The sequence below is a fragment of the Entelurus aequoreus genome, linkage group LG20 (assembly GCF_033978785.1).
Source record: "Entelurus aequoreus isolate RoL-2023_Sb linkage group LG20, RoL_Eaeq_v1.1, whole genome shotgun sequence".
NCBI lineage: Eukaryota > Metazoa > Chordata > Actinopteri > Syngnathiformes > Syngnathidae > Entelurus > Entelurus aequoreus.
Genome location: NC_084750.1, coordinates 34,733,395 through 34,753,663, shown reverse-complemented (window position 1 = coordinate 34,753,663; position 20,269 = coordinate 34,733,395). Strand labels below are relative to the sequence as shown.

At 38.4% G+C, this 20,269-nt stretch overlaps 1 protein-coding gene across 2 annotated transcripts; it reads right to left on the bottom strand.

Moving 5' to 3' along the window:
• Positions 1–14: 14 nt before the first annotated feature.
• Positions 15–19,931, bottom strand: ddah2 (DDAH family member 2, ADMA-independent). Of its 2 annotated transcripts, none has more exons than XM_062030010.1 (6): positions 19,773–19,931; positions 18,851–19,260; positions 8,612–8,800; positions 4,796–4,915; positions 752–895; positions 15–647 (listed from the first exon to the last, which is right to left on the bottom strand). In XM_062030010.1, exons 2-6 carry the CDS (start codon positions 19,148–19,150, stop codon positions 528–530), a joined length of 873 nt encoding a protein of 290 aa, XP_061885994.1. In that variant the 5' UTR covers positions 19,151–19,260; positions 19,773–19,931; the 3' UTR covers positions 15–527. The 2 variants fall into 2 exon arrangements, with proteins under 2 accessions (XP_061885994.1, XP_061885993.1); XM_062030009.1 differs by having other exon boundaries at positions 18,851–19,341; positions 19,773–19,926.
• Between the last annotated feature and the right edge of the window lie 338 nt (positions 19,932–20,269).

The following is a 20,269-nucleotide window of genomic DNA, read 5'->3' as shown; positions in this document are numbered from 1 at the left end:
GATGTGGGCAACAGTTAAATTGTAACATTTTATCAACTAGTGTTTTGTACAAAAACTGAAGTGGTTATTGGTGCAAAAGTAGCTAAATGTAGTAACTTCAAACAGGGGTGTCACAACTTTTTCCACTAAAGGCTGCATACTGTAAAGTGCAAGCAGTGGCCATTTTGATATTTTAGTTTGTAAAAAAAGAAAGTCAGGTTAATCTTATGTGACAAATTGTCAGCTATTTTGCTCTTACTGTATGTAATGTTTCTGCACAACACAAGCTTGAATGCGTTTGTGTCCTTGTAGCTATACTACATTACAATCAATATGCATACTTTAATAGCTTTCATGCTAAGCATTCAAGGGCAGAATAATTTCAAGCGTCACTGACATGCTGTGAAAGCAGAACTACTGCTAGGTGAGCTTGTTTTCTTGCAATTAGAGAGACATGTCATTCAGTGTACTTGGTGAACTATACTTTTCATTTAACAGCCCCTGCTTGCACCCTGCAGTGATACGTTTTTTGTTTTTTTTACATACAATCAGAAATAAGTGTGCTTCTTATTGACGAGGAGGCAAAGTGAGGACAGCGATGCTCCTAGTTTGGAGGCTTCACTGCAGGCTGTAGGCAAGAAGTTGTAGTCTTGCAGCTTCTGGAGGGCCTGTCGACAAGCACAACATTTGTTAAATATCAAAAAAACTACAAACTGGTTTTAAAATAGTTTGACTTGAACCTACGTCAGTGTAAGCAATGACAAAAACTTACAGACATGCTGTCAGGACATTCATCTGCCGGCCTGTGGAGCAGGAAGTCTTTCTTGGCCGGACCCTTTATGTAAATGCAGTTGGCGGCAGATTGTTCCGGCACGGTGATGATGTTATAGTGATGATCTGCCAGCTGCTCCATCATCTGGACACAAGGAAAATAAATATATAATTATGGTTTGTATAAGTTTACTAGATCGTCTAAGTAACAAGTAACCATGAATCTAATATTTTAGACAAGCGGCATTAGAGGCAAGTATTGTGCCACAAGATGGCGCTGTGGGAAAAAAAAGCTAGTTGGTTGCCCAAGCAGGAGGTTGAAATTGAACACTGAAAACATGAAAGTAGCTATAAAAAGGACTTGGAAGGAAACATAAAAATAAAGAAAATATTAATCTTTTTTTCATGTCTGTTTAATTTTTAGATGGAATCTTTTTCAGTGTCATATGGAATGCCCAAACATTTGTGTCCTGGCGCCACAGTAATTATATATATATATAATACAGACAAAGTTAGTAACCAGAGTAATCGTTTCTATGAAAAACGGTCTGTTTATGTCGACGTGTTCTAGTATTAGCATTGTCACCGTCAAATGAAATCATAATAACATGTAAATTACAAAAAATGATTGATTGAAAAATACATCCATTAAAAAGTGTTAGCGACTGTAAGGAACATTTGCAAGAAAAACTACAGAGCATGCTACTCTATAGGATAATATAAAATATATACAAACACAAGAAAGTAACAAATTACACACAAAAGGAGAGCAAAGTTAAAGATTGGTTAAAAAAAATGTAATTATCGCAGATTCGAGAGATACCATAGAAGTCCACTCAGAGGTAAATACTAGATTTTTACTTCATAAAACTACTGTAGTTGTTTGTACAACATTCTATTGTATTGATTTTATACAATATTTCTAATCTACAATTTTTTTTTTTTTTTAGGCATATTAGAATTGTGCTGTTTTGGGGGGGCAGAGCATCAACTAAATTGATTTCAATTACCGGTATTTAAATGGGCGGCGTTGATTTGAGATACAATTGTTTTGAGTTCCAATCTAAGCTTGTAAGTTGACGTACTACTAGTAGTCAGAAAGCAGTTTGACTTGCACATTATTAATGTAGGAAGTGTGTTAAAAGGGAACTGCACTTTTTTTTGGAATCCTGCCTATCACAGTAAGACAAGAACACACTATTTTATTATGCATTCTAATTAGTAAAATACAGCAAATACGTGGTGGCCAACAAAGTAGCTAATTGGAGTACTCTATTCCGCCCAATAAAACCTCCAAAAAACATTCTAACACTGCCAACAATATTCCATTTACATGTCTGACCTGAATATTAACCAAGTATTAGCAATATTGTTATTATAGGCGCTATCGCAGACAATGTTTTTTAGCTGCGCCGTGATCACAGAAAGCTAACTAGCTTGTGCTGCTACATTGACATACTGAGCCGGTGAGCTGGTGTCGCCTTTGAGTTGGTAAAAGTGAATTCTATATTATTAATCACACCTCTCACCTGAGGAGTAGAAGATTGTGGACTTAAACCGAGAAGTTGGTTAACTTTGAAATTCAATTGAGACCTTTAGATGGTGAGAAAGTCAAACAGATTCTCGTTCCCCCCCTCTAACCCTGCATGAGGATTATGAATAATTTTTCATCCAAGCGGGAAGACATAAACAGACAGACAAACAGAGAGCAGACATTGTACAGTAAGTGTTTGATTATGCTTGTATTTTTTTGATTATCACTTAGCAACAGTGCTGAATGATGCTTCGTGTTTGTTGTTGAAGGGAAAGCAAACGTGATGTGTATGTGAAGTTAATGCCAACACATTTGGGGTGATGGACGAATGGGCAGAGCCTGAAGAGCTGCAGCCTGCCACCGTAGCCCCCACTCCCTCCCCTCTGTTGCAAATCTCGATATGTATGTTGTAATATATAATACAACTACAGCATCAGAATTGTGCTGCTGAAGCAAGTCCATTTTTTTGTAAGGGTCCCCCTTATGAATTTTTAGAAAAAAAATGTTTTCGTAAAATATGCATTTTCTTACATTTACGGGTTTTGTAGAGACTCCTGATGACGTTTTGAGACATCTCCTACAACTACAGCACCAGAATTGTTTGAGTTTGAGTTTATTTCGAACATGCAAGCATACAACATGATACATCACAATTTCCAGTTTCTGTGCCGCTGAAATGTCCGTTTTTTGGAATTTTTTGTAAGGGTCCCCCCTTACGACATTTTAGCAAAAAAAAATTCCGTAAAATATACATTTTCTTACATTTACGGGTTTTGTCGGGACTCCTGATGACGTTTTGAGACATCTCCTACTACTACAGCACCAGAATTGTGCTGCTGAAGCAAGTCTGTTTTTTGAATTTTTTTTGTGAAATTTTTTTTCCCCCAAAAAAGCATTTTCTGACATTTTTAGGTTTTGTCGGGACTCCTGATGACGTTTTAAGACATCTCCTACAACTATAGCACCAGAATTGTGCTGCTGGAGCAAGTCCGTTTTTTAAAATTTTTTGTAAGGGTCCCTTACGACATTTTAGCAAAAAAATGTTTTCGTAAAATATGCATTTTCTTCCAATTTCTGGTTTTGTCGGGACTCCTGATGACGTTTTGATACATCTCCTACAACTACAGCACCAGAATTGTGCTGTTGAAGCAAGTCCGTTTTTTTGAATTTTTGTAAGGGTCCCCTTACGACATTTTAGCAAAATTTTTTTTTCGTAAAATATGCTTTTTTTTTTACATTATCTTACATTTACGGGTTTTGTCGCGACTCCTGATGACGTTTTGAGACATCTCCTACAACTACAGCACCAGAATTGTGCTGCTGAAGCAAGTCCGTTTTTTTGAATTTTTTGTAAAGGTCCCCCTTACGACATTTTAGCAAAACTTTTTTTTTGTAAAATATGCATTTTTTTACATTTACGGGTTTTGTCGGGACTCCTGATGATGCTTTGAGACATCTCCTACAACTACAGCACCAGAATTGTGCTGTTGAAGCAAGTCCGTTTTTTAAAATTTTTTGTAACATTTTAGCAAACATTTTTTTTCGTAAAATATGCATTTTCTTACAATAAGGGGTTTTGTCGGGACTCCTGATGATGCTTTGAGACATCTCCTACAACTACAGCACTAGAATTGTGCTGCTGAAGCAAGTCTGTTTTTTGAATTTTTTTTTGTGAAAAAACGTTTTCCCAAAAAAAGCATTTTCTGCCATTTTTAGGTTTTGTCGGGACTCCTGATGACGTTTTGAGACATCTCCTACAACTACAGCACCAGAATTGTGCTGCTGGAGCAAGTCCGTTTTTTAAAAAAAATTTTGTGAAAAAAACGTTTTCCCAAAAAAAGCATTTTCTGCCATTTTTAGGTTTTGTCGGGACTCCTAATGACGTTTTGAGACATCTCCTACAACTACAGCACCAGAATTGTGCTGCTGAAGCAAGTCCGTTTTTTTTGAATTTTTTGTAAGGGTCCCCCCTTACGACATTTTAGCAAAACATTTTTTTTCGTAAAATATGCATTTTCTTACATTTACGGGTTTTGTCGGTACTCCTGATGATGTTTTGAGACATCTACAACTAGAGCACCAGAATTGTGCTGCTGAAACAACTCTGTTTTTTGAAAAAAAATGTGTGAAAAATGACGGTACATGTTATCATGAATGTGCCTGTTAGTATACTTACAGCGTGTATATAAAACAAGGATGGAGGTTTTTAGAGCGCATTATAGGCGGAATAGTGCGACTCCCATTTTGCTAGGGGGCGACTTGTCCAGGGTGTACCCCGACTTCCACCCGAGAGCAGCAGTAGAAAATAAATGGATGGATAGAACGCATAAAAGAAAGAAAAACATGTCTTACATAAGAATTGTGGATGATTTAACGTATGCACGTGTGAGTTTGCTGCCTCGCCCTTTGGTCCGTACAAGAATGTCAGAGCATGTTTTAGACGTGAACGTCATGGAGGACTTACTAATGAGTCACTTCCACAGTCTTGGCGTACAAAGCGAACACACCCACCCTGAGAGTCCTCTTGGCCCCGTTACTGTCGCTGAAGATGATGGTGTCGGCGCCTCCCATGGAGCACACCTGCTTCAGCCGAGCTCCGCCGCAGACCGGGACTATGGACACGGAGAAGTCCTGCCAGCGGGGGAGAAAAAACAAACAAAAGGTTGAACCCTCACACGCACTTTCCCACGTGGCTTTTATTGAGCCGTCCGTGCAGTTCGGCAGACATTGCAGAAGCGCCTGGTATGAAAAACACACCCGTTTTGTTTGTTTTTTTATCTATGGAGTGATTCATTCTTTTGAACAGGTTTTACAGAAAAGGAAAGTCATGCAATGACGTCTGCTTTATGATGATGTTCTCCCGTTGTTCTCAGGTGCGTACGCGCTCCAGTGAGCACGTCTGCTCTACGATTCATCACGCTGCCATGCAACTGTGTCTGTTGTTGTCGTCCACCGCCTTATTTAGCACTAAATAAATACTATTTGTAAAGGAAGGATTACAGCTCTTGTGCTGTGCAAGTGTAATGATACATTTTAGTGGTTCTCTAAACTTTTGACCGACATTAAAATACAGTAGCGTGGCAGACGTACGTATTCATTAAAAACAAGGCCGATGCTTTATTTAACAAGTATATTTAATATTTTTGGCCACTAACATTACACACAATTTGAACGATAACATTTTTGAATATAAGAAAATTAGACGCTACTTTAATCAAGAAATTCTTTGGCGTACGTAGCCCTACTCAGGGGTGTCACACTCATTTTAGCTCAGGGGCTGCGTGGAGGAAAATCTGTGACTATTAAAATCATGGCATTAAATGTAAAAAAATAAAGACAACTTCAGATTGTTTTCTTTGTCTTACTTTGGCCAAAAATAGGACAAACACATTCTGAAAATATTACAATAAAAATATAGGAAAAAAGTACCGGCAGCGGTAAAGTTTAGATTCATGAAGGAAAGAAAAAAGTGAATGAATGTTTATAACTGAATACATTTACATATGCATAAAAATTTGTTTTTTTTAGTAAGGTTTATGACAACCTTTTCCCAAAACACAATATAGAATGTGAGATACTGTATAACAGGATAACGCATACATTTATCATTTGTTTTCAAAACGCTTACAAAAAAGTGGGACCCCAAAAATTTACTCTAGGACCCCATTTTTATGACTTGATGAGGTCCCTGGGACCCCATTTTCAAAACTCCTAGCGCCGACACTGATGGAGTATTGGTGCGTGCAAAACAGCAGCAGGCGGCTGTGGCCTGCGGGCCGGTTCTAATAAATGGTAAATGGGTAATAATTGTATAGGGCTTTTCTACCTTCAAATGCGCAGGAACCCTCAGGTTGCTGGCACGCCCACTCTCCCAACCATGCAACGCCATAATCAAAAGTCATCCCAGGGGCCATAGATCATTCATTCTGCGTGCGTGATTTGGAAAGACAAGACAGGACATGCAATGCTAACAACGCGGCTAACGGTGTTAACCATCTTCCCTGCGCCGGTCAAGTTGACCAAGTTTTTGCACAACAACTGCGTTTTTGGTTTCAGCACATCAAAGCCCAGTTTTAACTTAGAGGAATTACCCAGGCTGTGATGAAGTATTTTCCAAGTCATGGCCATGTTTTAGTGGCCCGATGAAGGCCATAGCAAAGATGCTTGGAGGATCTAGCCGTGAGTACAGTAATCTACATTACAACACACTCCAGGCTCCTTATTTTGGGTGAAAGGAGTGTAAAGGTGACTATATGAGTGTTATTTCATGTTTAGAGGGCTTTATAATGTAAAATAGAACAGTAAACAGTCCAACTATGAAAATATTCAATTTATTAATAATGATCTTAATCCTGAAACCAATTTAGCCGACTGTAGTAGTAGACTATTTACTATTTACAGCAATATTTTATCTACAAATGTAATGTGTAGTTGTATTCATTTTAATTGTAAGAACACTTATATTACCTTACCATAAAATACAATTCTTGCAGTAAATAAAATCAAATACTTTCAAGTCCATATTTTATTATTAATATGTAATATGTAGTTACATTTATGTTAATTATATTTTACACTAATTTAACATTTCAATAACACTTTAGTATGGGGAACATATTCTAAGTAACAAAGACTTAAGTTATAGTTATTTGGATACTAGGGGAACAAATAAGGGTTAGGGTTACTAATGAGCAATAATTCAGAGGTTTTTAAGGGAAGACTCTTAGTTAATGGCTTACTGGTTGTATAATAAGGCCACGCAGAATAAGGCATTAATAAGTACTTAACAGCGACCAATTAAGAGCCAATCTGTTACTAATTTGCATGTTAATAAGCAACTAATTAATGGTGTTACCAACATTTTTTATTTAAACAAAGTTAACTTTTTACAGCAAGGTGACATTTATTAAAATCTAAGTATTTCTTATTAATAGTTTTTTATCATGCAAATATGTTTACATACAGTTTTAATTAATAATATTTCAATAAATGTATGTGAATTATTCATTCAAAATCATTTAATATTTGTTGATTATTTAACCAAATACATTTTCATTTTTATACTTAAATAGGAAAGTTACCTTCTCCAATATTATCTTATAATAACGCTAAACAAAATTGTGCTTGACTGTTCACCGCCAAATGAAAATGCTTTAGAGATAGCAACATTAGTCCAAATAGTACAATGTGTCTCAATAAAAAAATATGTTTGTTAGATGTACAGGACTGATTGTTGCAATATTGTACAGCTATTTTAATTAGAGATGTCCGATAACATCGGACTGCCGATATTATCGGACGATAAATGCTTTAAAATGTAATATCGGAAATTATCAGTATCGGTTTCAAAAAGTAAAATTTATGACTTTTTAAAACGCCGCTGTGTACACGGACATAGGGAGAAGTACAGAGCGCCAACAAACCTTAAAGGCACTGCCTTTGCGTGCCGGCCCAGTCACATAATATCTACGGCTTTTCACACACACCAGTGAATGCAAGGCATACTTGGTCAACAGCCATACAGGTCACACTGAGGTTGACCGTATAAACAACTTTAACACTGTTACAAATATGCGCCACACTGTGAACCCACACCAAACAAGAATGACAAACACATTTCGGGAGAACATCCGCACCGTAACACAACATAAACACAACAGAACAAATACCCAGAACCCCTTGCAGCACTAACTCTTACGGGACGCTACAATATACACCCCCCGCTACCCTCTAACCTATAACCCGCCCCCCCAACCCCGCCCACCTCAACCTCCTCATGCTCTCTCAGGGAGAGCATGTCCCAAATTCCAAGCTGCTGTTTTGAGGCATGTTAAAAAAAATAATGCACTTTGTGACTTCAATAATAAATATGGCAGTGCCATGTTGGCATTTTTTTCCATAACTTGAGTTGATTTATTTTGGAAAACCTTGTTACATTGTTTAATGCATCCAGCAGGGCATCACAACAAAATTAGGCATAATAATGTGTTAATTCCACGACTGTATATATCAGTTGATATCGGTAATTAAGAGTTGGACAATATCGGAATATTGGATATCGGCAAAAAACCCATTATTGGACATCTCTAATTTTAATGCATGTAGATAAAACGCTGCATGTGATGAGTCTGAAACATTAGAAGGAAACGATCACATGACCCCCTCACCACATATATGTGCAAAAGGCACTGAAGAGAATGAATCAATGAACGGTGGTCATGTGACCACTAGTGATGGTCTCTAGTATTCAGCCAGACTGGTGTTCTAAACTACCACAGCCTAAATGCAACAGTACACATGTAGTTTGTTTAGTAGCTCTCGCCTCACCTTGAATGTGTCCGCCAGCACCTCAGCTCCTCTGTGGTTGGTGTGGGAGGAGATGCCCACAAAGAACTCCCTCCCTGTGAAAAGCACGTCGCTGCCCTCCAGCGTGGCCCCTTCAGAGTTTCCCTGCGTGTCGTCCATGTCCACCACGGTCACGCCAAGCTCGGACAACATCCTCCGCACCATCTCTGCCTGCGTGGGAAAGGAGAGGAGGAGTTGAACAGACATGTTTGTTTTGGAGCAGGCAGAGTCTGGTTAGTGTATCCTGGATGAACATGTGTGCCTTAAAATCAAATACAGAATTATAGATTTATTGTTATTATTCATTATCAATAGTGCTATTTCTATTGGTATTGTTATTGCTCCATTTGTAGTGCAATAATGTTCATTGTCATTTCTGTGTTATTAATATTTACTTCACTAACCGCTTCTTCGTGATCACTTTTTGTATCATAATTATACAAAACCCAAAACCAGTGAAGTTGGCACGCTGTGTAAATGGTAAATAAAAAACTGAATACATCCATCCATCCATCCATCCATTTTCTATCGCTTGTCCCTTTTAGGGTCGCGGAGGGTGCTGGAGCCTATCTCAGCTGCATTTGGGCGGAAGGAGGGGTACACCCTGGACAAGTCGCCACCTCATCACAGGGCCAACACAGATAGACAGACAACATTCACACTCACATTCACACACTAGGGCCAATTTAGTGTTGCCAATCAACCTATCCCCAGGTGCATGTCTTTAGCGGTGGGAGGAAGCCGGAGTACCCGGAGTGAACCCACGCAGTCACGGGGAGAACATGCAAACTCCACACAGAAAGATTGAACTCGGGACTACTCAGGACTTTCGTATTGTGAGGCACATGAAATACAATGATTTGCAAATCCTTTTCAACTTATAATCAATTCAATAGACTGCAAAGACAAGATATTTAATGTTTAAACTGAGAAAAAACATTTTTTTTTACAAATAATCATGAACTTAGAATTTAATGGCAGCAACACATTGCAAAAAAGTTGGCACAGGGGCATTTTTACCACCGTGTTACATGGCCTTTCCTTTTAACAACACTCAGTAAACATTTGGGAACTGAGGAGAACAATTTTTGAAGCTTTTCAGGTGAAATTATTTCCCATTCTTGCTTGATGTACAGCTTAAGTTGTTCCAACAGTGCGGGGTCTCTGTTGTCGTATTTTACGTTTCATATTGCTCCACACATTTTCAATGGGAGACAGGTCTGGACTACAGGCAGGCCAGGCCAGTACCCGCACTCTTTCACTACGAAGCCATGCTGTTGTAACACGTGCAGAATGTGGCTTGGCATTGTCTTGCTGAAATAAGCAGGGGCGTCCATTACGTTGCTTGGATGGGAACATATGTTGCTCCAAAACCTGTATGTACCTTTTAGCATTAATGGCGCCTTCACAGATGTGTAAGTTACCCATGCCTTGGGCACTAATACACCCCCATACCATCACAGATGCTGGCTTTTGAACTTTGCGCCTACAACAATCCGGATGGTTCTTTTCCTCTTTGTTCCCGAGGACACGACATCCACAGTTTCCAAAAACAATTTGAAATGTGGACTCGTCAGACCACAGAACACTTTTACACTTTGTATCAGTCCATCTTAGATGAGCTCGGGCCCAGCGAAGTCAGCGGCATTTCTGGGTGTTGATAAATGGCTTTCGCTTTGCATTGTAGAGTTTTAACTTGCACTTACAGATGTAGCACCCAACTGTAGTTACTGACAGTGGTGTTCTGAAGTGCTCCTGAGCCCATGTGGCGATATCCTTTACACACTGATATCCTTTACACACTGATGTCGCTTTTTGATGCAGTACCGCCTGAGGAATCGAAGGTCCGTGATATCATCGCTTACGTGCAGTGATTTCTCCAGATTCTCTGAACCTTTTGATGATATTACGAACCGTAGATGGTGAAATCCCTAAATTCCTAGTTGAGAAATGTTGTTCGTAAAGTGTTCGACAATTTGCTCACGCATTTGTTCACAAAGTGGTGACTCTCGCCCCATCCTTGTTTGTGAATGACTGAGCATTTCATGGAAGCTGCTTCTATACCCAATCATGGCACCCACCTGTTCCCAATTAGCCTGTTCACCTGTGGGATGTTCCAAATAAGTGTTTGATGAGCATTCCTCAACTTTCTCAGTCTTTTTTGCCACTCGTGCCAGCTTTTTTGAAACATTAAATTCCAAATGAGCTAATATTTGCAAAAAAAAAAGTTTTCCAGTTTGAACGTTAAGTATCTTGTCTTTGCAGTCTATTCAATTGAATATAAGTTTAAAAGGATTTGCTAATCATTGTATTCTGTTTTTATTTACCATTTACACAACGTGCCAACTTCACTGGTTTTGGGTTTTGAACATATTGTATTTGCTTTTGTTGTTGTTGTCTCTCTGTCTTATCCCCCTCTTGTCCCCGCATTCCCCCCCCCCCCTTCCTATCCAGCTGCGCCAAACATTAATATAAATCCATTTAATAAAGTCAAATACAAATAAGACAACAAGAGAAGTATCCCACACTTCTCTTTTGTAAAGTCAATCTGTACATCAAATATGGGCATCTATATCAACAATATGATTTGCCTGAGTGGCTGGACAGGACAAAAAAACAAACAAACAAAAAACAAATACAGGCTCTAACCCACGGACGACCTAAGTGTGGACCGGGGGCCATTTGTGGCCCACAGCTTGACCTCATCATGTCGGTAAAAAAAAAAGTACAAATGTAAGAAGAAAAAAAAGAAAAAAAGACAATATAAAGAGAAAAAAAGAGTAAACTTTGATACACATTTGAAAAGTTTAATTATGCTTGGGCTATTTTGATTTTTGTTTTTTTAAATGCTGCAAACAGACTTAATATATCAAAACTTAGTGGGACCTTTGTGTTATAAGTGATAAACTATATTATTATAATCACGTATTAGTATCAAAATAATTGTTCTCATTAATTACATCTTATTTCTTACAGTTTTACAGTTTTTTTCTAAACAATATGTCGTGGGCCAACACAACTCGAGCTATGGTCTGCAAATGGTCCCTTGGCCACACTTTGGACACCCCTGAAACAACTAATAATAGTACATTTTGCTCACAAAGCTGACACTAAGTTTTGTCTGTAAACATATGTATTGTCTGTTTTCAGCAATTGTTTTTACAAAATAAAAAAATGGCCCCCCACATACTTAAGACTTTTCGTAATGTGACCCATGGTAGAAAAAGTTTGGACACCCCTGATCTACCTACTGCCTCAAACTCCATTAAAGAGGTGGTCTCTTGATTGAAGTAGTCCAAATTAAATTGTTAATCTAGATAAATTCATTTGCATGATTCATTTTTAAAATGCTTTTAGCGCAACCTAAAACGCAACAAACACATTTAATTTGTGAACGTAGCTGTACGGTAGATATAACTACTGTAATACCACAGACTATAAAAATGGGACCCATTACCTCCCTGCTTGGCACTCAGCATCAAGGGTTGGAATTGGGGGTTAAATCACCAAAAATGATTCCCGGGCGCGGCCACCGCTGCTGCCCACTGCTCCCTCACCTCCCAGGGGGTGAACAAGGGGATGGGTCAAATGCAGAGGACACATTTCACCACACCTAGTGTGTGTGTGACTATCATTGGTACTTAAACTTTAACTTAATACTGCTCCTTAACATATTTAGTAGGCACCCGGCCTGCCAGAGAGTAAGAAAATGTAGCAAGAGGTATCCGTGTTGCCAAATTAGCGACTTTGCCACTGTATTTAGTAAGGTTGGGAATCTTTGGGCACACCACTATTCGATTACGATTATTTATACATATTTCATTATATCAAATTTATATTTAATATACACGGTAACCTTTTGCATCATATTTGTTTCGGTCTTCATTTTTGGGCAATATTGCAAATTAGACATTGACATCATCTAAGACAGGGTTCCCCAACCTTTTTTCCACCAGGGACCGGTTTAATGTATGCATTATTTTCACGGACCGGCTTTTCACGTGTGGCAGATAAAACCAGCAAAAAAATTAGCGTGAAAAATCAACTCACTATAAAGCTGAAATAATGGGAGCCCTGGGCGTGTACTATATACCAGTGTTTCTTAACCACAGGGCCGGGGGCCCAGTGTTGGGCCGCGAGCGCCCCCTAGAATGTAATATATGCGTTTTTTCAGCCGTGGTCTGCCACAGCTGTACTTAGTTGTAATACACTTTTCTACCACTCGTGGCAGTAATGACAATATAAAACAACCAGAGTGAAAATAGAGAAATTTCTTAAGTGCAATAATTATGACTAAAGTGGTATTTTCATTTGCACTTTAATTTTATTGACAGTTTAGTTAAAACATATTTATTATCAATGTATTCATTTATTTTAGCAGAACATAATGTATACTGTATGTAAATGTATTTTGTCTAATCAGTCTGACCTAAGCCCAAGGTTTATTTGTTAAATTAATAATGTTATCTTTGTGATAAACACATGCTTTTATATCATTTTACAAGGTAGGGCACTGTAAGTAGGTCAGATATTGTATTTTATTTAATATGATCAAAATCAAGAGTAAGATTACTAATTCAGGGTAATATTGGAGTGGGGCCCGGGTCCCTCTGTAATGTAGGTCCTGAGGTGAAACAGGTTAAGAACTGCTATATACAATGACCCCGCAGATGAAAATTAGCCTTTGGCTACAACCTGACATTAAAATTGTATATGTTCATTAATGTGCATTAATGTACGATAACTAATGGCGACTTCCTATCAGGAGTTGTAAAATACAGTACATCTATAAACAAGTTTATTGGTGTGTTTAGTGGGACAGGTGAAAGTTAAGTTGGAAAAAATGTGTTAGTTTATAAATAAATTAATGTTTCTGTGCAGCCCGCTAGCAAATGCATCACGGACCAGTACCGGTACCCGGACTGGTGGTTCGGGACCACTGATCTAAGATATTTCCCTGTGGATGGGACGTTTAGGTACAAAAAAAAAAACAAAGCATAACAATTACTCGACATGAAGTAGTTTGTGCAGGAAGGAAGTTTACTTTTCACCCTAGCACTTCCTTCTTAAACGCTCCACCTCAACGCTAACTATAGAACAATAGTAATGACAAAAGATGAAGACAACACATAATGATATTAATCACAGTTCATCTAAACTCATCTAGTGTTCCTGGATATAAGTTCAAGTGGATTGACTGCTTTTTTTTTTAATGATAGTAGATGTGGATTTGTGAGGAAGTACAAAAAAGCGGTGGGAAATGGATGGATGGAAAGATGATTAGGTAAATAAAATAATTAATAATAAATAGACAGTAAAATAAGCTTAATTAAGACATTAAAGATGAATGGTTAAAAACTGCAGTCAACATTTAACAATGTGTTTATAAATAAATAATACTGATAAAGATTGAGCAATTACTCACTCATAATAATGGCGTCATCAAGCAATCCTATGACCAAGATTTGTGGTTAAGAAAGGCGCTAAAATAGTCCAAAACTTCCTCAACCGGAAGTGAAATGCCAAATGAAACTAACATTGTGACACAAATCAATTTCACTTCATGCCTTTTTAGCCATCATAAAAAGTAGTGATCTTATTTATGAATGTTAAAATGTCACTTAAGTAAAGTTTTATGACTGCGTACGTTTATTTGTATTTGCATTATTTCTAATTGGAAACATTTTACCAGAAAACCATAACTTGAGCTCTTTATGTAATTATGTTTGGATTAAGTATGACAAGTGTCAAACTCAACGCCTGGGGGCAAGACCCAGCCCGCCACTTCATTTTGTGTGGCCTGCAAAAGACTGAAATCAATATGCGTCAATAAATCACTTAATCTTTCCTAATAATAATGATAATAATAATAATAAGGGATTAGATTTATATAGCGCTTTTCTAGACACTCAAAGTGCTTTACAGTGAGAAATGAGAACCTATCATTCATTCACTCCACATTCACACAGGGTGGTGGTAAGCTACATATGTAAATGTATCCATTCCTTCAGATTTGACAAAAAAATTGCATTCAGTGCATGTATGTATTTTAATGTTATCTGACAATGCAGCAAACATAACATGCCAAACTCTTTTTTTATAGTATTAAAGTACAAAACCCAAAACCAGTGAAGTTGGCACGTTGTGTAAATCGTAAATAAATAACAGAACACAATGATTTGCAAATCTTTTTCAACTTATAGTCAATTGAATAGACTGCAAACACAAGATACTTAACGTTCGAACTGGAAAATGTTATTTTTTGCCAATATTAGCTCATTTGGAATTTGATGCCAGCAACATGTTTCAAAAAAGCTGGCACATGTGGCAAAAAAGACTGAGAAGTTGAGGAATGCTCATCAAACACGTATTTGGAACATCTCACAGGTGAACAGGATAATTGGTAACAGGTGGGTGCCATGATTGGGTGTAGAAGCAGCTTCCATGAAATGCTCAGTCATTCACAAACAAGGATGGGGCGAGGGTCACCACTTTGTCAACAAATGCGTGAGCAAATTGTAGAACAGTTTAAAAACAACATTTCTCAGCGAGGAATTTAGGGATTTCACCATCTATGGTCCGCAATATCATCAAAAGGTTCAGAAAATCTGGAGATATCACTGCATGTAAGCGGAAAGGCAGAAAACCAACATTGAATGCCCGTGACCTTCGATCCCTCGGGCGGTACTGCATCAAAAAAGCGACATCAGTGTGTAAAGGATATCACCACATGGGCTCAGGAACACTTCAGAAAAAACACTGTCAGTAACTACAGTTTGTCGCTACATCTGTAAGTGCAAGTTAAAACTACTATGCAAAGTGAAAGCCATTAGACTTAGACTTCCTTTTTATTGTCATTCAAATTTGAACTTTACAGCACAGATAAGTACTTTAATATTAGGTGTAGCACAGTTTGAGAATCCCTGTTTTAGAGCAGGGGTGTCAAACTCATTTTAGCTCTGTAGTCCACCGCCTTATTTAGCACCAAATAAATACTATTTGTAAAGGAAGGATTACAGCTCTTGTGCTGTGCAAGTGTACCTAATGCATACTTGCCAACCCTCCCGTTTTTAGCGGGAGAATCCCGATATTCAGCGCATCTCCCGACAACCTCCCGACAGAGATTTTCTCCCGACAAACTCCCGGTACTCAGCCGGAGCTGGAGGCCACGCCCAAAAAAAAAAAAGTCTGCCGCAGCTGCGATTGGACCTGACCAGCCTCCGGGTACAAGTACTGGAGTACCAATTGCTTGCCAGGGAAGATCTTCCCCAGGAAGCAAGGATTGACCGGTTTTGGGCCATGCTAGGGAGAGATGGAAGATTCCACACTCTCGTGCATTTGATGAAAGCACTTTTGTGCGTGCCACACAGCAATGCATCATCAGAGAGGGTGTTCAGCATGGTTAGAAAAATAGTGACAGAGAATAGAAAGAGGATAGACAATTCAACCCTTAACAAAGCATTGTACTTTCAAGTACAACAATGAGTAGATGAGTGTTGTGTGTGTGTGTATATGTGTAAATAAATGAACACTAAAATTCAAGTATTTCTTTTATTTATATGTATAATAAAATAAATATATATATATATATATATATATATATATATATATATATATATATATATATATATATATATATATATAGCTAGAATTCACTGAAAGTCAATTATTTATATATATATATAGGTTTCATAATACACCTTACGGTGCAACCTGGACACATCATCAGTGATTCTCCCGGGGTCATAGGGTGTTTCGGGTCTTAATCAAACACCCTCTCCCGGGCGACCCAGCCAAGGGTGATCAGTCCCTCGACTTGTGTCCAGGTAGCGCTCCACGCCACGCGTATTTCATATATATGTATATATATATGAAATACTTGAGTTGGTGAATTCAAGCTGTAAATATACTCTCCTCTTAACCACGCCCCCCGCCCCAACCACTTCCCCAACCACGCCCCCCCCCCCCCCCCCCCCCCCCACCTCCTGATATTGGAGGTCTCAAGGTTGACAAGTATGACCTAATGATGTGGCCAGTCATAATTATTTTCAGTGGTTCTCAAACTTTTGACCGACATTAAAATATAGTAGCGTGTTAGACGTAAGTATTCATTAAAAACAAGGCAGATGTTTTATTTAACAAGTATATTTAATATTTTTGGAAACACAATTTGAATGGTAACATTGTTTAGCTCTGTGGTCGGCCCTAATCTCTGGAACACTCTGCCCCTCCATGTTCGAACTGCTCCCACAGTGGAGTGTTTTAAGTCTCGTCTTAAGAACCACTTTTATTCTTTGGCTTTTAACACTATGTGAGTTGTGTGGTCCTCAGTGTTTTTAAAATTGTGATTTCTATTTATTGTTTTAATTGGTTTTACCCTTTAAAATCGTTTTTAATCATATTTATTTTTATATTGTTTTTATATTTATTTATTTTTTGTTTTTATTCAGTCATTGGTGGAGCTAAGGATAATATTTGAATATTGTTTTTAATATTGTTGTGCAGCACTTTGGAAACAGTTCTGTTTAAATGTGCTATACAAATAAAGTGGATTGGAATGATTGAATTGAAAATAGGAAAATAAAACGCTACTTAGTAATTATTTGGCGTACCCCTACTCAGGGGTGTCACACTCATTTTAGCTCAGGGGCCCGCATGGAGGAAAATCTGTGCACACACGGGCCGGACTATTAAAATCATGGCATTAAAATGAAAAAATATGGACAACTTTAGATTGTTTTTCTTTGTCTTACTTTGGCCAAAAATAAAACAAACACATTCTGAAAATATTACAAAAAATATATAAAATTATAATGATAAATGGGTTATACTTGTAGAGCGCTTTTCTACCTTCAAGGTACTCAAAGCGCTTTGACAGTATTTCCACATTTACCCATTCACACACACATTCACACACTGATGGCGGGAGCTGCCATGCAAGGCGCTAACCAGCAGCCATCAGAGGCAAAGGGTGAAGTGTCTTGCCCAAGGACACAACGGACGTGACTAGGAAGGTAGAAGATGGGGATTGAACCCCAGTAACCAGCAACTCTACCCACTTCGCCACGCCGTCCTATAGAAAAAAATACAGACAGCGGTAAAGTTTAGATCTATGGAGGAAGGAAGAAAGTAAAGATGTCCGATAATATCGGCAGGCCGATATTATCGGCCGATAAATGCTTTGAAATGTAATATCGGAAATTATCGGTATCTGTTTTTTTAATTACCGGTATCGTTTTATTTTTTTATTAAATCAACATAAAACACACACGATACACTTACAATTAGTGTACCAACCCAAAAAACCTCCTTCCCCCATTTACACTCATTCACACAAAAGGGTTGTTTCTTTCTGTTATTAATATTCTGGTTCCTACATTATACATCAATATATATCAATACAGTCTGCAAGGGATACAGTCCATAAGCACACATGATTGTGCGTGATGCTGGTCCACTAATAGTACTAACCTTTAACAGTTAATTTTACTCATTTTCATTAATTACTAGTTTCTATGTAACTGTTTTTATATTGTTTTACTTTCTTTTTTATTCAAGAAAATGTTTTTAATTTATCTTATTTTATTAATTTTTTAAAAAAAGGACCTTATCTTCACCATACCTGGTTGTCCAAATTAGGCATAATAATGTGTTAATTCCACGACTGTATGTATCGGTTGATATCGGTAATTAAAGAGTTGGACAATATCGAAATATCGGATATCGGCAAAAAGCCATTATCGGACATCCCTAGAAGAAAGTGAATGAATGTTTATAACTGAATAAATTTACATTTGCATAAAAATGTGTTTTCTTTTGTATTTTTTTTTTTTAATGAATTAAGTAACATTTATGACAACCTTTTTCCAAAACACAATATAGAATGTGTAACAGGATAATGCATACACTACATATCATTCGTTTTCAAAACAGTTACAAAAAAGTGGGACACCAAAAATTTACTGTGGCACCCCATTTTTATGACTTGATGGTGTCCCTGGGACCCCATTTTGAAAATTCCTAGCGCCAACACAGATGGGAGTATTGGTGCGTGCAAAACAGCAGCAGGCGGCTGTGGCCTGCGGACCGGTTCTAATACTAATCAAATATCATCCTGGGGGCTGTAGATCATTCATTCGCGGGCCGGAAGTGGCCCGCGGGTCTTGACTTTGACACATAGGTTTTAGAGTGTGTTTAAAGAGCATGGGAAGTGTGTGTTACCTCACTGCGTCTCTGCTCTCTGAAGGGCCTGGTGATGAGCGCCGTGTGCCCCTGGATCACCGCCACGTCCTCTATCTTCCAGCTCAATGGCAGTTCCGGGTCGGGGGGGATCTCGATTAGCTGCAGTCCCACTTTCTGCCTCAGGGCCCCCGTCAGGCAGCCAAACTGGCGCTGAGCCTTGGCCAGGTCCACTGAGACCTCCTTGTTCTCGTCGTTGTCTCCCACCGCCTTCCCAAAAGTCTCCGGGATGCCGCGCACCACGGCGTGGGTGTAAAGGCCATACGGGCACATGTTGGCCATCTCTGTGGGCGTCCCAGCGGAGGAAGAAAGTGCCAAAACAAACAAAAAAAAACAGCAGGAAATGGAAGCAACTTCTGGTCTCACACTCTGCTGTTGGACTTTTTAGGGTCCTAAAGAAAAGACAAGAGACACCTTCATCACCTGCTACTTCCTCACCTGCATTCTTACAAAAAGGTAGAAAAATGTCCAACCTAAGAAAGCAAGAGAGTTGCATTAGAGTAAACAAACAGACTTAGAAATACAGTCCACAATTGAGGGCCATGTGGATTAAGTGAGGATTATGGAGTGTTATTAGGAATATTTACATAGGCTAGCTACGAATATCAATACATCATAAAAATATGGGAAAACAACTTTTAAAAGCCTTTCCTGTTTATAGCTTCGTATTAGTGGAACATGTAAATAAAACATACGTACGTAGTCATTAATTTCGTAGTAAAAAAGTGCACTTTTAGTTTGTATTAGTTGCTTTTGTAGCTCAGCATCAGTGCAAGCTGTGCTAATTAGCAGTGACGTAAACATCTCACTCGCGTATTGCTCACAATATACTTTTAACACTTGTTCCTTAAGCAAAACCACGTCCAAAAGTAACCAATAATGCCACAAAAGTACATTTTCTTACCACTTTAAAGCGTCTAGGCCAGGCCAAGGTCCACGTTACCAACCGTTTGATGTCTTTTCCCAAACAGGGCCGTTCCCGTTATCCCCCTTTTTCCCTTTTGCTGGTATTCACCTCCCGCCCATCATCCTGTTGAATTATACAACATCCGGTTGTGGATTTCAAAATAAGCCGCCTTTCCTTAAACGTTGGCTTGTTTGAGGTTGGGGACTCGGTGTCTTTGTAGAATCTCTTTGTAAACATAGACTTTGTGACGTGTGTGCGCGATGAAATCAAACTGGTCTTCAAATAAACGATAACATGTTGAGGAAAGCGAGAACTTCCGAACCAATTTCCGGTTTACATTTATTTTGACGCGGATGTACCCCACCTTCGCTTCGCCATGGAGGTTACTTTGTGTCTTTATTAACATTTTTCTTGGACACTGAATTTATGTAACCGAATTTTTCTTTTCACATCAAATTATGCTGACAACTTCAGCGCATAGAAATGTGTGAGCA